Raw genomic sequence first — 21,089 nt, forward strand, 5'->3', positions numbered from 1 at the left:
TCCTGAGAGCATCCTGTTTATCATTTCTTATAGCAGAAGAGTATTCCATCATAATCACATACACAACTTGTTCGGCCATTCCCCAATTGATGGGCGTCCTCTCAGTTTCTAATTCTTTGCCCCAAGAAAAGAGCTGTTATAAATATTTTTTGTACATATAGGTCCTTTTCTTTCATCTTCAGTCATATAAAAGTTAATCCATGGGAGTTGATATCACCAAGTGAAATACTATAGAGGGAGAAGATAAGAGGAAAGGCAGTCTCAAGAGGGATACCTACAGTTAGCTGATGTTACCTGAAGAATCAGCAAAGGAAGAGATCAACATGGAGAAACGAGAAAAAGTTGTCATGAAAGTCATCATGAAAATCATGAGGAGAGTATAAAGAAGAGTGTAACTGACAGTGTCAAAGGCTACAGAGATCAATATGAGGACTGAGAAAAGTCCATTAAATTTGTCAAGTAAGAGATCACTGGTAACTTTGGAAAGCAGTTTCATGAATGATGAAGTTGAAAGCCAGACTGCAAAGTTAAGTACTTGAAAGTTAAAAAAGCAAGTGGAGGCACTAATAATAAAAACAGAACCATATAAAAGATTCAGTTAAATAAGACCATTTTCTATTGGTAAGCAAAATCACAATAAATAATAAACTATTCTGAGAAAAAGTTTACTTGTCCTTTATTTCAAAAAGTATAATGGTTACCTGAAAACTCAGATATTAACCTCATTGCATAAAAATGTACCATGAAAATGTGCAACTCACACAATTATTAAAGCAAACAGCATTTTTCATAAGGGTTCATATATATATATATATATACATATACACACACACACACACACACGTGTGTATGTGTATATGTATGTATATATACGTATGCATGTATTTTAAAAATCATTAATGGACCTTAAGATCCATTCATCTGTACTTTAGAAGAATTCTTTCCAATGAATACAGGCATAACACAAAAGGGTTCTAAAAAAGGAAAACCCATAAGCAGTTTTATTCTTCAGGCTTCACAACAGAAATAAAATTTTACTAGTGCAAAGTCCATTGCCGGCAATAGACATACCAAAACCAGCAGTGTCATAAAAACAAAGGAGCCAAGAAAAGCAGTTATTTTGTAAGCAGCTGAAAAATATCTCTTGCTAAGCTCCACACAAGAGTAAAATGAGAGGCTGTGTATGATGATGTTCATGCCTCTTGTTTGTAAATAAATTTTTAAAAATATATTACAAGTCAAAGTTCTAGATTTTTAACTCAACAAAGCAAGACAGGCAGATGCAAACTAAAAAGCACTGAGTCTTTGGTATTATTATGGTCAACACTGGGTTTCATTTTCAGAATCTTGTGGCTTGTCATTTCCTGTTTTACTCTCCGGTTCATCAAGTGTACTTTCCAATGGTTCCTGCATCAACTCATCCAAGTCTTCTTCCATTTGTGAATCTGAGTTGACCAATTCTTTTGTTCTGCATTCCATATCCATTTCCTTATCTATTTGCTTAGCAATGGCCTGGCTCTCCTCTAATTTATTTTTAGACTCTTCTTTTCTCTTCTCTCTGAACACCTCCACTCCCATCATCCTTAGGTAATGAAGTCGTTCATTCTTGGGCACAAAAGCACGAATTGAAGTCTTTCCACGCCATCCACACAACACAATAGGACACTGAAGAGTATCTGGTTTCCTGTATCCGAAATATGAAAATATTCCATTTTTTCATATGAACAATGAAGTAATTAAAAAAGTCAAAAGATGTAGTACATGAGATAACAGCAAATATTGTCAATGATTTCATAGTGACTGAGGTCCCTTCCTTTCTCAGCCTCCCCAAGATGAACGCTATGAGAATAGAGTAGAAGGGAAGGTGCCAAGTCGTGATGATCGGGTTAACTTCTTAGCAGAAAATCCCTATGCCAATGGAAGCATAGGTCCAGTCTCTAATCCCTATGCTGAACTAAGAAACCAATCAACAGATCTCAATGGACAACATTCTTAAGGAAAAAACAATCCAACCCTATACTTTTTGCACCAAGATACTTATTACTGGGGATGCTGGTTAAAAAGAAAAACACTGCCTGATATTAAAAAAAAAAACCTTTGAAATTTCATGGTGTAGAGACCTCATAGTGAAGAAATCCTCATTACCAATGCAGATTGGCAACTGTTCTTCACATAATACGGTCTGAGAATTCTAAGATGCTACTTCACGTGTCTTAAAAATGAATTCATTTCTCTTCTGTCCCATTCCCTTAGAAGTTTTTTCCCCCTAACTTTTTTTATTTCTGTTAATGAAATGACTTTTCCCACACTTCAGAAACAGCTTTCATTTTTTCCTCTTTCCTACATTTCACTCAGATAACAAATCCTGTCGAGTTTTCCATAGAATGCCTCATTTACCATCCCTTTCTATCTGATCCCACTGCCATCATCCTAGCTCAATTCTTCCTAACTGGTTTCCTCCAATGTACCTAAATAACAGTGCCAAACTAAAGGTCTTAAGATACTAATTTCATCATATCACTTAATCTACTTTAAAACTTCTAATTCTTTTTGTGTGAATAGAATATAACCCCAAATTCCCAAACCTAGCATTCAACCAATGAACTTATTTTTTACTACTCGACATTATACAAGCCCTGTTCTAACCACATTAATCCTTGCCTCCTGGATATACCATATCTTTTTCACTCCCATTACTATACGGCTCTCATTATCCAAATCATACACATCTTTTCAATATTTAGCTCAACCGGGGCAGCTAGGTGGCACAGTGGACAGAGCATCAGCCCTAGAGTCAGGAGGATCTGAGTGCAAATCCAGCCTCAGACCAAATACTTAATATTTACTATCTGTGTGACCCTGGGCAAATCACTTAACCCCAACTGCCTAAAAATTAAAAAGATTTAGCTCAACCTCTACATCTCTTCAATAAGGCTCTTTCACAGCTCAAATGTACATTAAAATTTCTTCTGAATTCTTACAGCACTTATTTCTTGTCTGTACTACATCCTGTGGTATTTAATCACATATTGTCTTGCACTGTTTATCAATTCTACCTGTTTAAATCTCATCTGGGTTTCAGAGTCCTAAGATCAGGAGCCAGGCTTGAGTTACCCTCATGGCTAGCATTAGCAGGATGCACATAGAAGACAATCAATAATTTCAGAACACACAAAGAGGTAGTGATAAAAGCTGCATCTCATTACTAGACCAAGGGAGGACTAGCAGAGCCTATCTCCGGTCAAGCCAACAATAGGAAGAAGAATGATAAAAAGGGATGAAGAAGACAACTATTCTAAGATTTTTAAGCCATTTTCTAGCGATTTCCTAATAACCTGTAAAGTACTTGCTTTACTTTTGTACTTCCAACCCAAGAACCTGCCATTCTGAACTGAAGGGGAAAAAAAAAAGGCACTGTTTCCAAGTTTATTTAGCCAGGTAATGTCAGGAACACCCTTAGTTTGCAGTTCTACTGCTACTTACCCAGACCGGATTCAACAAGAAGAAATAAAATTCTTTTAAAGACATTATTAATTTCTCAAAGAATTTTCAAGATTTATTTCTGCTTAAAGCTCTGGGGAGTGATTTTTCTTCTAGAGTTAACTAAATTCAGAGGCAGTTTTAAGCTGGCATTTTCTTCAAGGTGCTCTCAAAATGCACGGGTAACAGCTGTTGACTGCAATACATATGCTAACAGAGCTAGATAAAAGTTTAGTTTTCAAATGTTCCCAGTAGTGTTCTGGAGAGCTTTTCAGAATTTGCCTTTCAAATTATTTTAAATAAAATTTCAAGATAAATGAAAATCATTCAAATTCCTACCATTTCAAAATGCCCTCTCACAAATGAAAACTCTAAATCCTCCACCTAACCATTTAATCAAAGGACATTTGTTTACTTACTGAGCATCTGGTTCATATTTCAGGACAATGCTTCCTTTAGCTGGAAGAGAAACCAAAGATATTTACTAGTACCATTTCTAGCTTAAATGATGTCAAGGATTATTTGGTGACAACCTACAATGTACTCAGCACTGTGGAGGATACAAAGTGTAAAAAATGGACCACACCTTTAAGAAGATGTTTATGATCTAGCTAGAGAGACATGGTATCTACACACAAAATATTCAGACAATATATACACTATAAAATCAAACGGCAAAATGATGATACAGATGTGCTACAGGAATTCAGAGAAAGGGGAGATTAAGGAAGTGTAGTCAAGGAAAGCTTGGATATTTCTTAAAATATGATGAGGTACAACAAAGCTAGATTACAAAAGGGTTTTGAAATTCCACCAGAGGACTTTAGATTTGATATTGCAAAGAAATCTGGTGGTGATAATGGTTTTTTTTTTGAGTGGGGAATTAAGATAACAAAGATAGTATTTTAGGATCACAGAATCTCGGGGATGGAAGGAAACTTAAGAGGTCATCTAATCAAACTTGTATCTGAACAAAGACTTCCTACATAATCCAATACAACAAGCTTTTTAATAAGTACCTAATATATGCAAAGCACTGAGCTGTGGATACAAAGCCAAAAAAAGACAAAAAAAAAACCAGTCCCATGTACCAAGGAGCTTATTAATATCAAATGATTTTGCAAACCAGGACATTACATACATGATCCCATTTGCCTATGAGATAGGTACTATTAAATATCACTTGCTCCAATTTACAAATTAAAAGACTGAGGCACAGAGAAGTTAAGAGACATGACCACAATCACAGAAGAGAAATCCAGGCCTTCTTGATTACAGGTCCTGAACTATGAAATGCTGTGTTTCAACAAACTTGAAAAAGTGTTCATCCAGTCTTGGCTTAAAGACCTCTCTCTACTGAGGGGTAAGACACCTAACTCCTCAGAAAGATCATTCCACTTTTGGATAGCTTAACTGTCTGGAAGTTCTCCTTTACATCAACCCTACATCTACTTCTTTCCAATTTCCACCTATTATCGCTCGTTCTGTTATGTGGGGCTGAACAAAACAATTCTAATCCATCTGAAGGAGTATCTGGAAGCTAAAGGGGCAAGACAGAGTCAAAGACCCTGGAATCAGAAAGGACAGCTAAAATGTGGTTTGCTGAGGAGTGCCTAGATTAAGGCGGTAGAAGAGGGAATCAAAATAGATGCAAGTGAGGGAAGAATAAAACTTGACAAATGACTGGGTATAGGGAATGAAGGCAATCTGGCACTCTTAAGAAGCAAAGGGCCACTGACAGAACCAGAAGTTAGGAAGGTGATATAAAGATTAAATTACTCTAAATCAAAAAAGTTAAATGCCATCTCTAGCAGCATCATGCACTCTACAATAATGCTGTTTCCAGCTACTACTGTAATAATTAAGAATATCATTGAAAAAATAAAAGCAAAATATCTGAGTTGATAACATATGGAAATCCTTTACACCCTTAGTTACTATCAGGAGACAAAATACTGTACTAGATGGACCACTGGAAAGCTCCAACATGACATTTCTTATAATCTTTTGTACTTTCTAAGGACCAGTAAAAGCTGCATTCTCTTCATAAAAGAGAAATAATCATTACCATTTATATTCTATAAAATCGAGCCAGAAATACAGGATGAAATAGGTTAAAATAGATGGAATAAAATAGGGATAAAATGAGCACAAACTAGAGGAAAAAGAATGCTTTTTTTTCTCAAGAAGAAATATGAAGTTCTTATCTACATTAACAGACAAGTGCATGAAATATAAAAATTAAAAAACGGTAAATAAGGCTCAATTTTATGCAAGATCTTCAGTACTTTTTAACTACCTTGCACAGAGGATGTAATAATTTTTCATTTTATTTTATCTAAATAATATTGTTCAAAATGTCAAATGAAACATGGCTTACGGTGAATATTTACATATTTAACTAAATGTTTACACATAAGACTGAAGCTTCGATCACTTTGTTCTATTGTTCAAGTTCCTTTCTCACTTGTTTCTGGATTACTTGGAGATATTTTAAAATAACATATTCTACGTATCTTATTTCTATCTGGGAAGTATTTTGGTATTTTTACATAAAGAAAAAAAGAAATTACAATTCGTAAATGCAATCAGATAAATTTCAATCTGTGGTTAGGCTGCTGCTTTTGACTGCTTAGTTTTTTGGCTTGATGTCCTACTGAACTATTTTCTAAGCAGTCTTCGGAGAGTTTTAGAGGAGAGAGCATCAAACAAAACTGTATCTGGCAGATGAAGTTACAAGAAAACTTGTTTGGGAAACTCCAGTCACTAATAAAGTGGTTAGTATAATTTAAAGTGGAAAACAAGCTTCTTGAGGGCTGAGACTTTCATTTTTGTCTTTGTATGCATACAGCATTGCTTTCCCAACTGAACTCGAAAGACCACATGCTTTTTTTTTCTTAAGATAATGCTAATGATAGGTGAGGAGTCTTGGATGTCAAAAATCCAGGTTAGGAGACCTAAGTTTACTTGCACAAACTTTGCTCATGAGAGTATTTTGGCTGGTACAAATAATGGTTGTGAGAAAAATATTTTTGAGAAAATGGAAAAATCAGATCTGACTCAACAAAGTGCTGGTATTAATATACTGATACCAATAAAGACAGAAAATAAAGCTAAAAACATGATGTGGTTTTAACTTAACATGAAAAATGTAAAAGCAAAAAAAACCCCTGTATTTTAAAAAGCATAATGGCCAATCTAAATTAACTTCATTTTGATTATATTCTTCCATCGTTCACATAACAAAAACTTACCCATATCCTTAGCTTGTTTGTGTGTCTCGCTGCTAAACTTACTAAAAAATGGGTTTTCCTGGGTTAATAAAATTTTAATATCTTCTATACACACAACAATGATTCTTGAATTAATAAATGGATACAATGTATATATTCCCTGTTGGAATAAAGAAAGATAATCAAAATGTCATCATTTTCATCTAAACAAACAAAAAAACCCCAACACATCTTTTAAAATTAAGAAACAGATATCTTTGAATACCGAATTCTAATAAAACTCAAGTATTGAGTGTTTTCATTTCAGCCTTGGGAAAGACACACCTGAAGTCTGAAATTTGGTGTTTGGTAAATCAGTTTCAGCATTTAGAGACTAGCTTTGCAAAATTTATAAAATTCTGTGACTAGAAATCAGGAATTTCAGAGTTACCTCTTGTGCCAGGCGGAATGCACAACCAAATTGTTCACCATCATTATTCCGAGACCATACTTTTATCCCTGTGTTAATAACCTGCAAATGATAAAAACATACTTGAAGGTTGGGAATTATAAAGTTTGAGGGTGGGTACTCAGATTCAAAAAGAAACATATTCACTTTTATTGAGGGTATGATGGAATAAAATGGTTCCTGATTTGTCCTTCCTTTCTAAGACATAGATAAATTGGGGGGGGGGGGAGAATGATGAAGCAGGCCTATCAACCATAAAATGGGGAATATATGTCAAAAACAAACAAACAACCAAAAAAACACAGCTGCTGTTTCTGAATTCAAATGTGGTATCTTTCTACAGCATGGGCTTAGGAAGGGTGGCTCAGAGTTCAATGCTTTAGAGAAGATGCAAACCAGAGATTTAGAACAAGAAGGGACCTTAAGAGCCCAAACAATCTAAACCCCTCACTTTAGAGATCAAACTGGCCCAGAAACCTTAAGAGACTTATTTAGGATAGTAAATTGTACAGCCAGAATTTGAACCCAGCTCTTCCTACTCCCAATCCAGAGTTCTTTCCAAGAGAATACGCTGCCTCTCAAAAAGGTGAGATTTTCCTATATATTGTGTGTATTTAGTTAAGATAATTATGACAGAGAAGATTGTGATGAGAGAGGAGGAAAGAAGAGAAAAGAATAAAGGAACATAATAAAAAGAGTAGAAAGGTGACCTACAAAATGCAAGTTTATGCTGCTGTACACTCCTTAGCTTCACTTTCCCAACTTCTTTCTCAGTGGAAGAAGCCATGTTATAGCTCAGTCTCAAGTATGAGACAGTCTGGTGATACAAGTTGTGAGAACCGCATTACATAAAGGTACTAGTAAGAAATGATTTAGGATAGGCAGTCACAAAATGTTATTTTAGTTTTATTTAAACTAACTTTTAAAATCTATAAATCTTAAGGTAAGTTAATTGCTAAGAAGTCTGAAAACAACATAACAGATTTTAGCACTGGGCAGGGTTATTTCAATCCTAATACTTTCTTACCTAATTTAAAAACTTTAAAAAGATAGCTCCTAGTTATTAACATTCACAAACTATATGTATATTTGTAGAAGTCAAGGCTTATTTCCAAAATAGACATAAGAGGCAAATATCCTTATTTATACATTGGTTATTAAAATGTTAAGTTATACCTTCATCCTCTCACTATTATTCAGCAGCACATTTCTTAGCTCCTTTGAAACCATATATAATTGTCTTTTCTTCCCTTCTTGGGTTCGAGTTAATAAATTCATCTTTGGGAATGAAGGTGCCAAAGCATAGAAATTCCTGCAAACAAAATAATGTATTTTATATGTCTTAAGTTCAGAATTCATTAATTTATGACTTCTTGAGTTCCAAACTGTTTCCAAATACATCATCTATGAAGAGATATGATTTACTCTCTATCCACAGGTTTTGACTTTAAACACTTTATTATAATTTAGGGCTATTTTGCTCCTTAAATCACAACTGGTTCCAAACTAAAGATTCATTTGCACTATCTATGGCTGAAAGTAGTTTTATTTTCATTTATGTAATAAAATGTCCATTTAAGAAACATCGCCTACCTACCGTAACAGACCTAATCAACAGGACCAATAAGACCAGGAAAATGGCCCTGAGCAGCCTAGAAAGAGAATGCATGATGGTAATGTTTACAGATGGGTAGCAACAAGAAACTGTTAACTGACGCCACTATTAACATCTGAATAAGCGCACTTCACACATCTTACACAACACCCAACTTTTTAGGGATGCTTATGCAAGGTACTAATTATGAACTACCAGAGCATACTTTATATCTAAAGAAAAATAGAAAAGTTAATGATTAAAAGTAAAGGGAAGATCAAGCTGCTGCAGTTATCTAAGAAAACAATGCTGGGCAATTAAAACCTTTAAAAAACCCCAATTATTAATAGGATTAAAAGCTGACATATTTTAGAAAAGTCTCCCAACAGCAATCTGAATACATTTAGCAGCTTTAAGTGTCAAATAAAACACAGTATTTTTACACATGATAAGAATAATTGATCTGAGAGGCTGTTTGATATAAAAGTAAATGTAAACTCCCACTTCAGGTGTGATCAGTTTAATTAATAAGGTCCACTTAAAGAAAGATAAAAGCATTTAACAGAAAACTACTTTAAAACTCAAGTGAGAATTTTGGTTTACAATACCAGAAAACCTGAACATTAATGTTAAGAAATTATCATTAATGTAGGACACAAACTGTACTTTTTCAGATATTTATTTTTATTCTGCTTCATATATTATATTATTGGCTGTAGTAGACACCCCAATATTTTTACCACATTAAACAGTAATGTAAGAGTTCCCATTTTATCTGAACTTAGTTTGATAGTCCTTTCATTAAAAAGGTACATTAATATGATGTCTTTTATGATCTAGCCCAATACAAGAACAACCATTAATGATTACACATTATTTGTTAATTCATTAAAATAAAAACAACAAATTATTCTTACTGGATAGGTGGAAATAATGGATCATCTTCAGGAATAAATACAAATGGATCTTCCTTAAATCCAAATAACTTCATTTTCTTTGATGGGGGTGGGCTAAAGCATCATGTGATAAGACCAACAAATTTGTAATTAATTATCATGGTAATTAATACTATTTAAACAAAAAAGCAAAAATATATTCTCAAATTTTCCTCTTCCACCTTTCCATACCCCCCCTAAGCTTCACATATAAGCTACTGATAGAATTCTGATTTTGACCAGACTTTGTCAAATTTATTGACTCCAAGCAAAGAACAGAAAAAATTCTTAGAAAACAAATTGTGAAGTACCATAAACTAGGAAATAGAAACTTATATCTTTAACTTTTATGCCAACTAAGTGTGTGCTTTCTACTGCTCCATCCCACCTAAAGGAAATAATCTAGCTATATTTTTTAAAAGTGCGCTTCTCAAATCCCATCCAATTTAACATTGGTCTTAGAAACTATAAAAACATTCAAATGAGGATATGAACTGCTTACCCACAAACACCATCTTTCTTGTTCATGTCACTCTCCAAATTCTGAGTTCTTTGTATGTTTTCTTCCCCCTCAGTTTCAGTAACAGATCTGTCACCTGTTTCTACAGAAGCTGTAAGACTTGTTTCTGTAGGGGCTGAAGCAGTCATCTCTACAGGGACTGAAGGGCTAGATTCCGCAGCTTCTGTATCTATAGGAGATTTTCGCTGGAGCTATCAGAGAACCATCAGAGTCAGTAATATATTTTACATATACAGAACTTCAACTTGCATTACCAGTGTGCAAATCATCAACTCCAATGCACAGAACCAAGGTTAAACTGGACCTTGGCCATCAAATGACCTATCTCTCTCATTTAACCTTAATTTGTATTCTCCTTAATAGAATTAATAGAGTTTGAAATACAGGTATTATGAACTTAATATAATCTAAACTAAATATAAGCTAAACCTTTCAAGTGTGGAAATGAGCTCTATCCCAATATTGCACATGAATAAAATGCAGCAAGAGTCTGAAAATTAGTGCTTGTTTTAATGAGGAAAAACTGAAATGCTTGCATGCCTATGGTTTAGACATAGTTTAAAATACAAAAAAGCAAGCACATCTGATGCTTGTGTACATATGCCATAAGTGCATATGACCCTAAATGATTCCAGCAGGTCCTATGGGGAAATCAAGTCTAACAAGTTTGAAGGTGTGAGGTGCATGTATACATATTTATGCCACACACATATAGAAAACAGGAAACCAGTGGATACAAATCATTTAGATATTCAAAAAGTCTCTAAAACTGGGCTTCTTAAAACCTTTGTGTCATGGATACCTCTGACAGTCTAGTGAAAGCTATGGACCCTTTTTTTATACTATTTTTAAATGTATAAAATAAAACACATGGAATTACAAAGGAAACAAATTATACTGAATGCAGCTATCAAAATTTAAAAAAAAAAGTACAGTTTCCACATTAAGAGCCCCTGCTCTAACAGTTACAAGCAGCTAACATGCAGGTCATTCTGCCAGAGTCTATATGTAATAGATACATATTGTCTTTGCAAACTTTGAATTTTTATAAGAATGAGAGCAAATTCATCTGAAAAGGAAAAAAAAATGTTTCTCTGAAATAAACTAGAAGGAATTATAAGGACTTATTTATAAAGAATTTTGAGTTAACAGGAACAACAGCTTCAATTCTGCTTTTGCAAAACATCCAGAGGCTCTTTCAAATGTTCTTTAAAGTTAGCAGAAATCATTTAAAATCATATTTTAATGAAGGCATTTCCACAAGGGACTGAGATAATTATAACCCTGGAAGAGGGCAGTGGTAGGAAGCACTGCAGTGAGCTCCCCTCAAACTCCTCCAAACATCCAGAAAATGCACCAAACTGAATTCTGGTGGGGAAACCCAGAAAAAGTTACGAGTCCTTTGTCCAGCCTAGTTTGGCACAGGAAACAGACAAAGAGGTCTAGGGACACCGGGTGGAGGTTGTGAACTTACCTGGGTATGGAGTTGGCCCTTAGTGAGGGCCATACAGCAGCAAGAGGAAGTCCCAGACATGCAAGATATTCCCAGACCTGTTTTGGGTCATAGCGAAAGAGAAACCAGTGCCAACTAGCAGCTTTGTGTTGGGTCACAGAGGAGGGTGGGTGGCATCCATGGATAGCATTAATGTATCAAGAAAGGAAGACGTTCAGAAGCCAGCCGCAGCACTGAGGTGCCCAGACCTGTTTTGGGTCATAGCGAAAGAGAAACCAGTGCCAACTAGCAGCTTTGTGTTGGGTCACAGAGGAGGGTGGGTGGCATCCATGGATAGCATTAATGTATCAAGAAAGGAAGACGTTCAGAAGCCAGCCGCAGCACTGAGGTGGCTCAGAAACTAGGCACAAAGCAGAGTTTCAATTCTAGTATATTGCCTAGCCAGCAGAGGAATAACTAAGGCAAGAATGCCAGACCAAGGGGAATTCTGCCATTCTGAACCAAGAGAACTTCTCAGGGGTCGAGGTGCAGCAGATGTTTGTTGCTCAGCCCTATACCTCGGACAGAATTCACAGTGCTCAGACGAAGGGGGTAGCAATCAGACTCTCTCCTGTATCAGATCACTTTGGGCACTGAAAGTTCCCAGGTCCCCAGCCTATGCCTCAGATCATAGAGTAACACAACAATCAACCACAGGAAAGCAGCAATAGGACCAGCCCAGATCTTCTATCTAGAAGTGTGGCTGAACCTAGCCCTAACATCAAGTCCAAAGTCAGGAGGTAGGCTAGAAAAGTGAGCAAATAAAAAAAAGAACCCTACCATAATAAGCTATTGTGGTGGCAGGGACACTCTACTCACAAAGGCAAAAAGAAAATGACTCCAAAACATCCACAAGGAAAGCCTCAGAGAACAACACAGCTTAGGCACAAAGTCAATTAGAATTCTTATAAGAGATTTAAAACAAGAGCTCAAAAAAAGTTACAATTTTTTATAAAACAGAATGAAAGCACTTAAGGAAAAATCTGAAAACAATTAAGCTCCATAGAAGAAAGAACTAGAAAGAGAATTAACAGCTTTCGTGTAGAACCTTGCCCAAGCAACAAACTTGCAATATATTAGAACAGCCCAAATAGAAGCCAATGACTCTGCAAGGCAACACGAAATATTAAAACACAATCAAAAGGTTGGAGAAATAGAAGCAATTGTAGGGTATCTCAGCAAAATCAAGTGACTGAGAAAACAGATCACGGGGAAAAAGATTTAAGAATCCTTGGACTATGAATACCATGACCAAAAAAAGCCTAGACATTGTATTTCAAAAAATCTCAAAAGAAAACTGTGCAGATCTCTTAGAACCAGAGGACAAAGTAGAAACAGAAAGAATCCACCCCATCATCTCCTGAAAGAAACCCCCAAATGAAACTTGCAAGAACATCACTGCCAAAATCCACAGTTTCCATATCAAAGAAAATATAGTGCAAGCAGCCAGAAAGAAAACTTCAAGTGCTGAGGGGTCACAGTCAGGATCACATACGATTTAACAGTCACCACCATTGAGGAGCAGAGAACTTGGAATATGATATTCATGAAAGCAAAGGATATGGGCTTACAGTCATGAACAACCTACCCAGCAAAACTGATTATAATCCTACACGGGAAAAAAATGGATTTTTAATGAAATAGAAGCCTTCTAAGCATTCCTGATGAAAAGACCAGAACTGCACAGACCCTTCAAAGTTCTAACATAGGAATGAAAAGAGATGTAAAAAGGTAAGCACGAATCAACAATGATAAAGGACTAAATGAGGATAAACCGCTTTTATTCAAATATCAGAACACGTTCCTTCTGGACATCATCAGCATCAGAGTCAAAAAGACCCTGTCAATTAGACAAGGTCTGGGAATGTTACGTCTTGACCTTAAGAAAAGAATGAAAACAAAAGTGAAGAGGAATACACTGGGGCACAAGGGGAAGGAAAAGAAAGATTAAGGAAAGGAAAGGAAAATTATCTCACATAATCATGGTGCACCAGTGGAACATCCATACAAACAAGGAGGCATATACTGGGGGCAGTGGCTGTCATTTGAACCTCACTCTCATCTGAAGTGGCAAAAGAAGGAAGCACAATGAATACACATACACACACACACACACACACACACACACACACACACAGAGTTGGGTACAGAAATCCATTTCCTCACTAGTCAAACAGAAAGGGAAGGAAAATGGGGGGAGGAGGACGGGGAATTAGAAGATATATGAAGGATGGAATTAATTTGAAGCAAAACAAATGCTAAGAATGTACGAAAAAATATTTAAAGCTCTTTGTGCCCACAAGATGGAACAAGTTATGGTTTATAAATGTAATGGCACACTACTCTGCTGAACTCTCATCAGCATAACAACCAATCAAGATCCTAGAAGATTAATGATTAAACATGTTGTCCACCTCCTGATAGAGACAAAGGGCTCAGATATCAAAGACAAAAATTTTTTGGTCATGGCCAGCATGGAAATTTATTTTAATTCACTATATATATATATATATATATATATATATTTGTAATAGGTTTTGTTCTTGTGTTCTCAATTGAGGGGAAGGGTCAGGGGCTGAGGTGGGAGGATCAGAAGGCAGACCCTGGTGATTAACAATATATTAAAAATAAAATTTTTAAAAAAGATAATACAGTTCACCTTGTTTTGTAGATGGAAAGATTTATTAGAGACTGAAAAAACCTTTAGAGATAATTCTTGTCCAACCTAATCACTTTACACAAGAAACTAAGGTTAAGGACTGTCCAGGGTCACACAGCTGGAATACAAATTCATATCCCACAAATCTGAGTCCAGGATTTTTGTTGCTTTACACTCCTTTCTTCAAGTCTAATTAATGTTAGAATATAAGCTGGAAACTCCAGCTACAGACAGTTAACATTTCCATCTGAAACAGCTTAGCCAAGCTTCAGACATGAATTGCATTCAGACCACATGAGGACCTCTAATTAATACCTCTAATATGAATATTCTCTGCCATGAAATGGAAGTCATGAGCTTTAACTAACCATATTTAAGGAAACTCAATATTCTTTTATCAACATTCACAAACTGGTCTTTTATTTATTTCACAGAATAGTCAACCTATTCCAGAATGGGCATACAATCATATATTTTGTACAGTTTTAGTTGTCAAAAGTTTAGTCCAAAGCAGAGTAATTAAAATCAACAAAAAGTTCAATAGAAACCTTCCAATGAAACATACATTAAGAATATTTTAATTCTGGAGGGAGAAAAAAAAACAGAACTAAACTTCATACAACCATAAAGCACTAAGTGGCAATAGACTTGCTTACCAAAACCCATATTTTTACTGTAAAGAGGGAGGGAGGTGTTCCTCTTCCCATATACTTTAGGGATAAACCTGAACAAAGGAAAACATTCAAAACAAAAAAACTATTTCATAAAACAAGCAGTATTCAGTTACAAAACTCATGTCTACTCATTACCTTTATGCATAGCATCCCTGTCCAATGTTACCTAGCGTATGCTTTAACAATACTAATGACTAAGAATTCACTACTCCTTTGAGTCTGAGTTTCTTCTCCTCACTGAGGTTGATGATAGGAAGGTAATAGTAACACCTAATACTTGTAGAACAGCAAGGTAGACAAGCCCCTGGTAACCTCCTTCACACTCCCTCTACTTCTGACTTATTAGTTTCAGCTGAAAAGTACAATTACTTAGTAGAAATATTCTAAGAACGAATTTTACCTTGGGCTGACGTTTATTCCAGGGCATTGAAGACTTCTTGACTAATACTGCCACAAAGAACCCTCCAGTGTTCTGGTGATGTGGTAATATCCGAAGGCTAATTAAAAAACAAAAAACAAACACATTCAAGCTATTCATCAATTTGGTGAATTATTTTTATACATAAAAATAACCAGCAAGTTATCTGAGAAATTGGTCATGGTAATCTTGTTTATTAAAAAAAAAACAAAAAATCCACATATCCGAATAGCATAGAAACACAAAGATAAAACACCAGAACTTGTAGAGTTATCAAATTCTGTCCTTCACAAATTTGGCAGTACAATTGCTTTGCTAAGAGGTGGTTAAAATACTACATTTGCAGCAAGTATCATAACTTCTCTATCAGTTCATTATAAAACAATGATCATGACTACCAATCAAGTAAGAACTCAAAATTCTTTCAAATAATTTTGATCCCTTTCACTTGTATGCCCAGCCATGATTCTGATAGCATGCTTCATTTCCCTACCTACCAGGAATAAAACTTAGAAGCTACAAGTTTGCATGTGTACAGGGAATATAAGTATCTCAAGCGAGGAAGGGTCCTTACACCTGTGCAAATACTTTTACACACCTCGAATGTGACCAGAGAATCTGACACGGGTTGCATACAATTGGAAGATAAGAGAGGTCACCGAAGACCCCAAATTCCTGTAAATAACCAACACTCACCTAAGGGACGTAGCACACATCGATCTGGAGATGTGTAAAGCCTACCAAAAGAATTCCTACAAATAAACCAACCTTTTCACCTCAAACCTTCAAAGCTAAAAGTACATAAGAGTGTGTACAATCACCAATATATGCAAACTCACCAACGTTCTAAGTTCATTTTCTTTAGATTTTCTTCATCTTTTGGGGGGAACATAGTAGGGCGAATTTGAGTATGCCTGCTCTGAGGTACATCTTTCCAATCCGCAAACCACTGTCCATCTTTTGTCATTACCTGCAGGAAAAAAAACAAAAACATATCAATTGAGTCTATCAATGCTGTCTGAATATAAAAAAGCACAAAAGTTCCATAATTTTCATTACTGGTATTAAGTTCACATTTGTGTTAAAAAGTAAACGATGATGAAAGAGACTCATAGGGAAAATGTGCATAGATATTAAATGATAAAATCTGAAACCTTAAATTTAACAACTTTCAGACTCCCTCACTTTAGTCTCAAGCAGTGAATTATTTCATACTTAAAAGAGCTGCTTATAGTTTTATCCTAGAGAAAATAAAAGTATGTAATTCAGGAGAAGGGAATAAAACAACACATTTTCTATTCATAGTAAGGCTGGGAAATCATAATACCAGTATTTTTGTAGCATGACATTACAAATTATTTCATTATTAACTATGCTTAATCTCTGTACCCAAATATTATCTTACTGAAGTTACTGAATTAAATGTAATAGTAATTCAGCCACTGGTGAATCCTTCTATGAAGGATTCTTCTATAGGTCATTTATAGCTAAAACCACTTAAAACATCTTTAAGATTTTCTTTATTACCCTCCACTGTGTGATCCCAGGCATCCACTTTAAACCTGGCAACTCAGAAGAAACATCAGCAAGCTCCAAAGCACCTGTACAAGAGAGAAAAGAGTTAATAACAAGATTGGGATTTACAATATATTAAATTATACATATGGGTGTATATATATTCTCACACACACAAATAAACACTAGTTAAATATCTCCCATTATAAATCATTATAATAAATTATTAGAAATTCTAAGTTTGTTTCTTTAATTGGGGGGAGAAAACACAAAATCTCCAACCCTAGTTTTACCTTTATTTGCCTCAAGGAAATATTTTCTAAGATTTGTATCTGACTGGTTAAAATCAGTGCAACAAACTGAGTTAAGGAATTAAGGAGGAGGATGAAATGAGAGGCCAGCATGTTTAAGAGGACATTATACACACTGAAGTTCTCCAAGAATGAGGGAAATGGTACAGTGTAGAGAAGAAATTCTACGCCAGCTAATAAGCCTTCTTAGGAAGGATGAAGAGTGATGGTAGACTGCACCCCTAAGTATCTAAATGAGGCAATATTGCTATAGCGCTGAAGGGGCAGTGGGCTTAGCGTCTACAGTTTCACATTCCGAGCATCAGGGGAGTGGGAATGTAGGCAGGAGGCAGCAAGCTCTCCTTTCAGTATGGGTAAGCAAATATCTAAAATAAAGTCTTCGGCAAGATAGACTAAACTCAAATGTAGAAGGAGGTCAAGACTCATTTGGTAGCTATATTGGAGAAGGGAAAAGATGTATGCCAAGAGACCAACTAAGTGGTAGCAGCCATAAAATGGAGAGGGTATGGATATAAAAGATTTTTTTGAGATATAATCAAATAAAACCTGATAACTGGGTAGATGTGGGGCTTGACTGAAAGGAAAGAATTTAGGGAGACACTATTTTTTAAAAATATACCACCAGAGGAAGGAATGGATTATGTTCTTTAAGGGCCCTTCCAGAGAATCTAAATAAGTGAAAGCTATATGCTTAAAAAAGAAGTATGTGGCAACATAGAGCCGAGGGGGGTAGCCTACACTGTAAAATAAAGCTGAAAATATTAAATGAAGCTGAGAAAGCTACAAATTCAATTACAAATTTGGAAACTTCAAATCTGAGATTGTTCTTTTCTTCACTGAACTTGTCTTTTGACAATCAAATCAAAGGAAGGACTTTGGATGTAATTTGGTTTTTCCCTTTCCTGAAAGTATGAAAGCAAGAAAATATAAAGTAAATTCTTAGCTACCTCTAAAAAAATCTTAGTTGCCACATGATCAAAAAAGTGACCTGGGAAATTTCTGTGTATTAATTTTATTAGGTATGTATAATTCATGGAAATTATACATCAAATAATTCTTATCAAAACTTTTTAGCATTTAAAGTATTTTAAAAGCAAATATTTATGATCTCAAAGTTTTTTTGCAATGTATTTTATATAGACAGATATGCAATAAAGAAAAATAAAAGACATGCAACACTGAACCTAGAAAAAACTTAAAAAGCTCAAAATCAAAGGACCTTATTGAATAATAAAGACAAATGGGTAATTTTTTAAAAAGCACAACTGGTTGTAAATATTGCCTCTGCAGATAAAGCTAACAATAATGGTTACAATTACATGGAAAATGTTTTGCAAAGATTAGTCAAGGTACCAATAAATAAATTATGTATATAATTTCTCCTTCCTTTGGTCTTTTGGATACGAAATATGAAAGGTTAAGAGCTTTACTTAAAAACGTAGACAGAGAGCTAATATTTTTTATATTGTCCAATGGTTACAGAAATCAGTGTTAGGTCATACCAACTTTCCAATCAATATGTATAAAACACTCAGAAAGGAATGCAACAAATTTCCAGGTAGTTTAAGAAATGTTAAACATGTTATTCAACTATACACTACATGCATGTACAAATTTTAAAATAATAATTTTTACCTTCACTTTTCTCCAACAGTGAGGCTATGACTGCTTCATCCTCAATAGGATTTAATGAACATGTAGAATACACCATCCTGCCACCCTCTGCCAGCTGCTCAACCCCACGTGTTACTATCCTAAGCTGTAACCTAAAAGGATAATATAACTAGATTAAATAGAAATGGACTTCCCTCCCAAAAGAAATCCACAAACCCTCTAGAATACTTTACTAGAAGTTCCTTAAATACTTTGACCAATTCATAAAAATAGAACAAACACTAGGTTAAAAAAGGTAACTTCAAAAACACACCAAGTATTTGCTGTTAAACTAGCCAAACAATCCAGCAAATGGTCAGGGCCTATAAAATAAGTAACAGCGTAAAATGGAATATTTTAGAATTGGAATTTTTTTTTTTCTTCCAGAATTCTTTCTCTTGGGTTAGGGTCTCTTAGCAGTTATTATGCTCATGGGAAAAACCAGATCTTGTCTGACTACAAATATACTATATATCCAGGATGAAAATGGTTATAGATTATGTGGTATCCGCTGCTGGTCTAACCATGGCTTAGGAGAACCTTGCAATGCCAAAGACAATATGTTCAGGATTCTGTACAGAATTCTTTTAGCTAAGCATTGAAACTTAGTTGGTCTACTACAGAATATCACCATTTGCAAGTTAACTCACAGTTCATCATACAAGCTTAACTTGTATAACTATTAACAAATGCATGATGAGGTGGTTTTACATCAAAAGAATTTCACTTTGTCTCAACTCTTGCTGCAAGCAATGAAAAGTATTTAGGATCTTCTCTTGCTTGATCTCAATATGAAGAGCCAAAATCAACCAAAACTCTCAAAACTGCTTCTAAGAAACTTGCTGGATCACAAAAGGAAACTTCCAAGAAAGTAAAAATGTAATCAGCTTATTAAATTTTGCTTTCAAAATTATCTAACTAAAAGGAACTGTTATACCACACATATAAATAGAAGTAATTATTTTACTTTTAAAAATTAAAAAAAATACTATTTTCTACTAATTGTTTTGACATCTGATTTATATATCCTCAGGGAAAGATTACTTAATCTACTAAGGAAATCGTCTTCAGTACAGTAGGTACCATTCCTATTCAAACTATTTAAGATGAAATTACTTTTACAGTAAATATGGAACTTCTACATCTAAGAACATAGGTTATAGAACAAAAAAAACTTGGAAAAAATAGAGAAATAAAAGGATAATTAGTAGGACATTATAATAAACAAGTCATTTAGATAGCAAAGCTAAAGAAATAGCACAACACCTACATTAGCAACACGTTGCTATTGTGTTTAGATTTTTAAAAAATCTCTACATTAATACTCCTACGTAGATTTTTCAGAATCCCCAATTTAACATATTTACCATATACTAGATTACTAAAGAATTCTTCATGAAAATTTTCTAAATCAGCTAATTTTGAATCTTCATAAAGTAATCTGGACTCTCACCAATTTTTAGGGCCTACAAAAACATGATGAAATTTGAAGTGGAACTTCTAATGGTCTGATCCTTTTCATAAGTTGAAGAACTTTAGCTAAGATAAATTTTTTTCCCTTCAAATTTTTATTTTGTCAAACAGGTCTACTTCAAAGAAAATCTCATTCTGAAAAGTTACATGTAATTTAACACATATTTTACCCATGTAGTTGCAAACTATTTAGTGTTGTCCACTTTTTCCATACATCAATGTTTTTCCTCATGGTACCATCTCCACTGAAAAGAGAAATTTGCGTATTAAAAACACTGCATAGACTTGGAAAATAATAAAGATGTACATTTTCTGACTAAATTCTTACAAACAGATTTTTTTAAAATGACAATTTGAAAACAATCTTGCACTAACTAGGAATGAACTCACCTATCTTTTAAAAATGCTGGAATACAATGTACTGTCTACTATAAAATGAATTGTAACTTTGTTTTTAATTTGAGTAATTTGGAAACTTTATTCAACAGAGGTTTTTGAATGCCTCATTAATTTTCAATTAAAGGTAATTACTACTGAAAACCTCTTTGCAAAGTTGTAAGACTGGAATGAAAAAATATGAATTGTAATTGCAATTTTTAATTCATTTCCTTGATAATAATTGTGATTGCTTAAAATCATCTGTGAAAGGTTGCTGCATATTTTAAGTCTTGATGTGAAATCTAC

General features: G+C 34.6%; 1 protein-coding gene across 1 annotated transcript in view; it reads right to left on the minus strand.

Moving 5' to 3' along the window:
* Positions 1-659: 659 nt before the first annotated feature.
* Positions 660-21,089, minus strand: part of NSUN2 (NOP2/Sun RNA methyltransferase 2) — a 34,500-nt gene continuing 14,070 nt past the window's right edge. Inside the window, exons 8-19 of the mRNA XM_021004448.2 lie at positions 20,576-20,650; positions 18,915-19,045; positions 16,981-17,054; positions 16,293-16,423; positions 15,436-15,532; positions 10,193-10,401; positions 9,673-9,765; positions 8,338-8,473; positions 7,144-7,224; positions 6,735-6,873; positions 3,900-3,939; positions 660-1,684 (exon numbers count right to left, since the gene is read on the minus strand). Of these exons, the coding sequence (XP_020860107.1) occupies positions 1,321-1,684; positions 3,900-3,939; positions 6,735-6,873; positions 7,144-7,224; positions 8,338-8,473; positions 9,673-9,765; positions 10,193-10,401; positions 15,436-15,532; positions 16,293-16,423; positions 16,981-17,054; positions 18,915-19,045; positions 20,576-20,650 (1,570 nt within the window). The 3' untranslated portion in view covers positions 660-1,320. The remainder of the gene's footprint in view (positions 1,685-3,899; positions 3,940-6,734; positions 6,874-7,143; positions 7,225-8,337; positions 8,474-9,672; positions 9,766-10,192; positions 10,402-15,435; positions 15,533-16,292; positions 16,424-16,980; positions 17,055-18,914; positions 19,046-20,575; positions 20,651-21,089) is intronic.

The sequence above is a fragment of the Phascolarctos cinereus genome, unplaced genomic scaffold, assembly GCF_003287225.1.
Source record: "Phascolarctos cinereus isolate Bilbo 61053 unplaced genomic scaffold, phaCin_HiC Scaffold_4;HRSCAF=312, whole genome shotgun sequence".
In the NCBI taxonomy this organism is placed as follows: Eukaryota; Metazoa; Chordata; class Mammalia; order Diprotodontia; family Phascolarctidae; genus Phascolarctos; species Phascolarctos cinereus.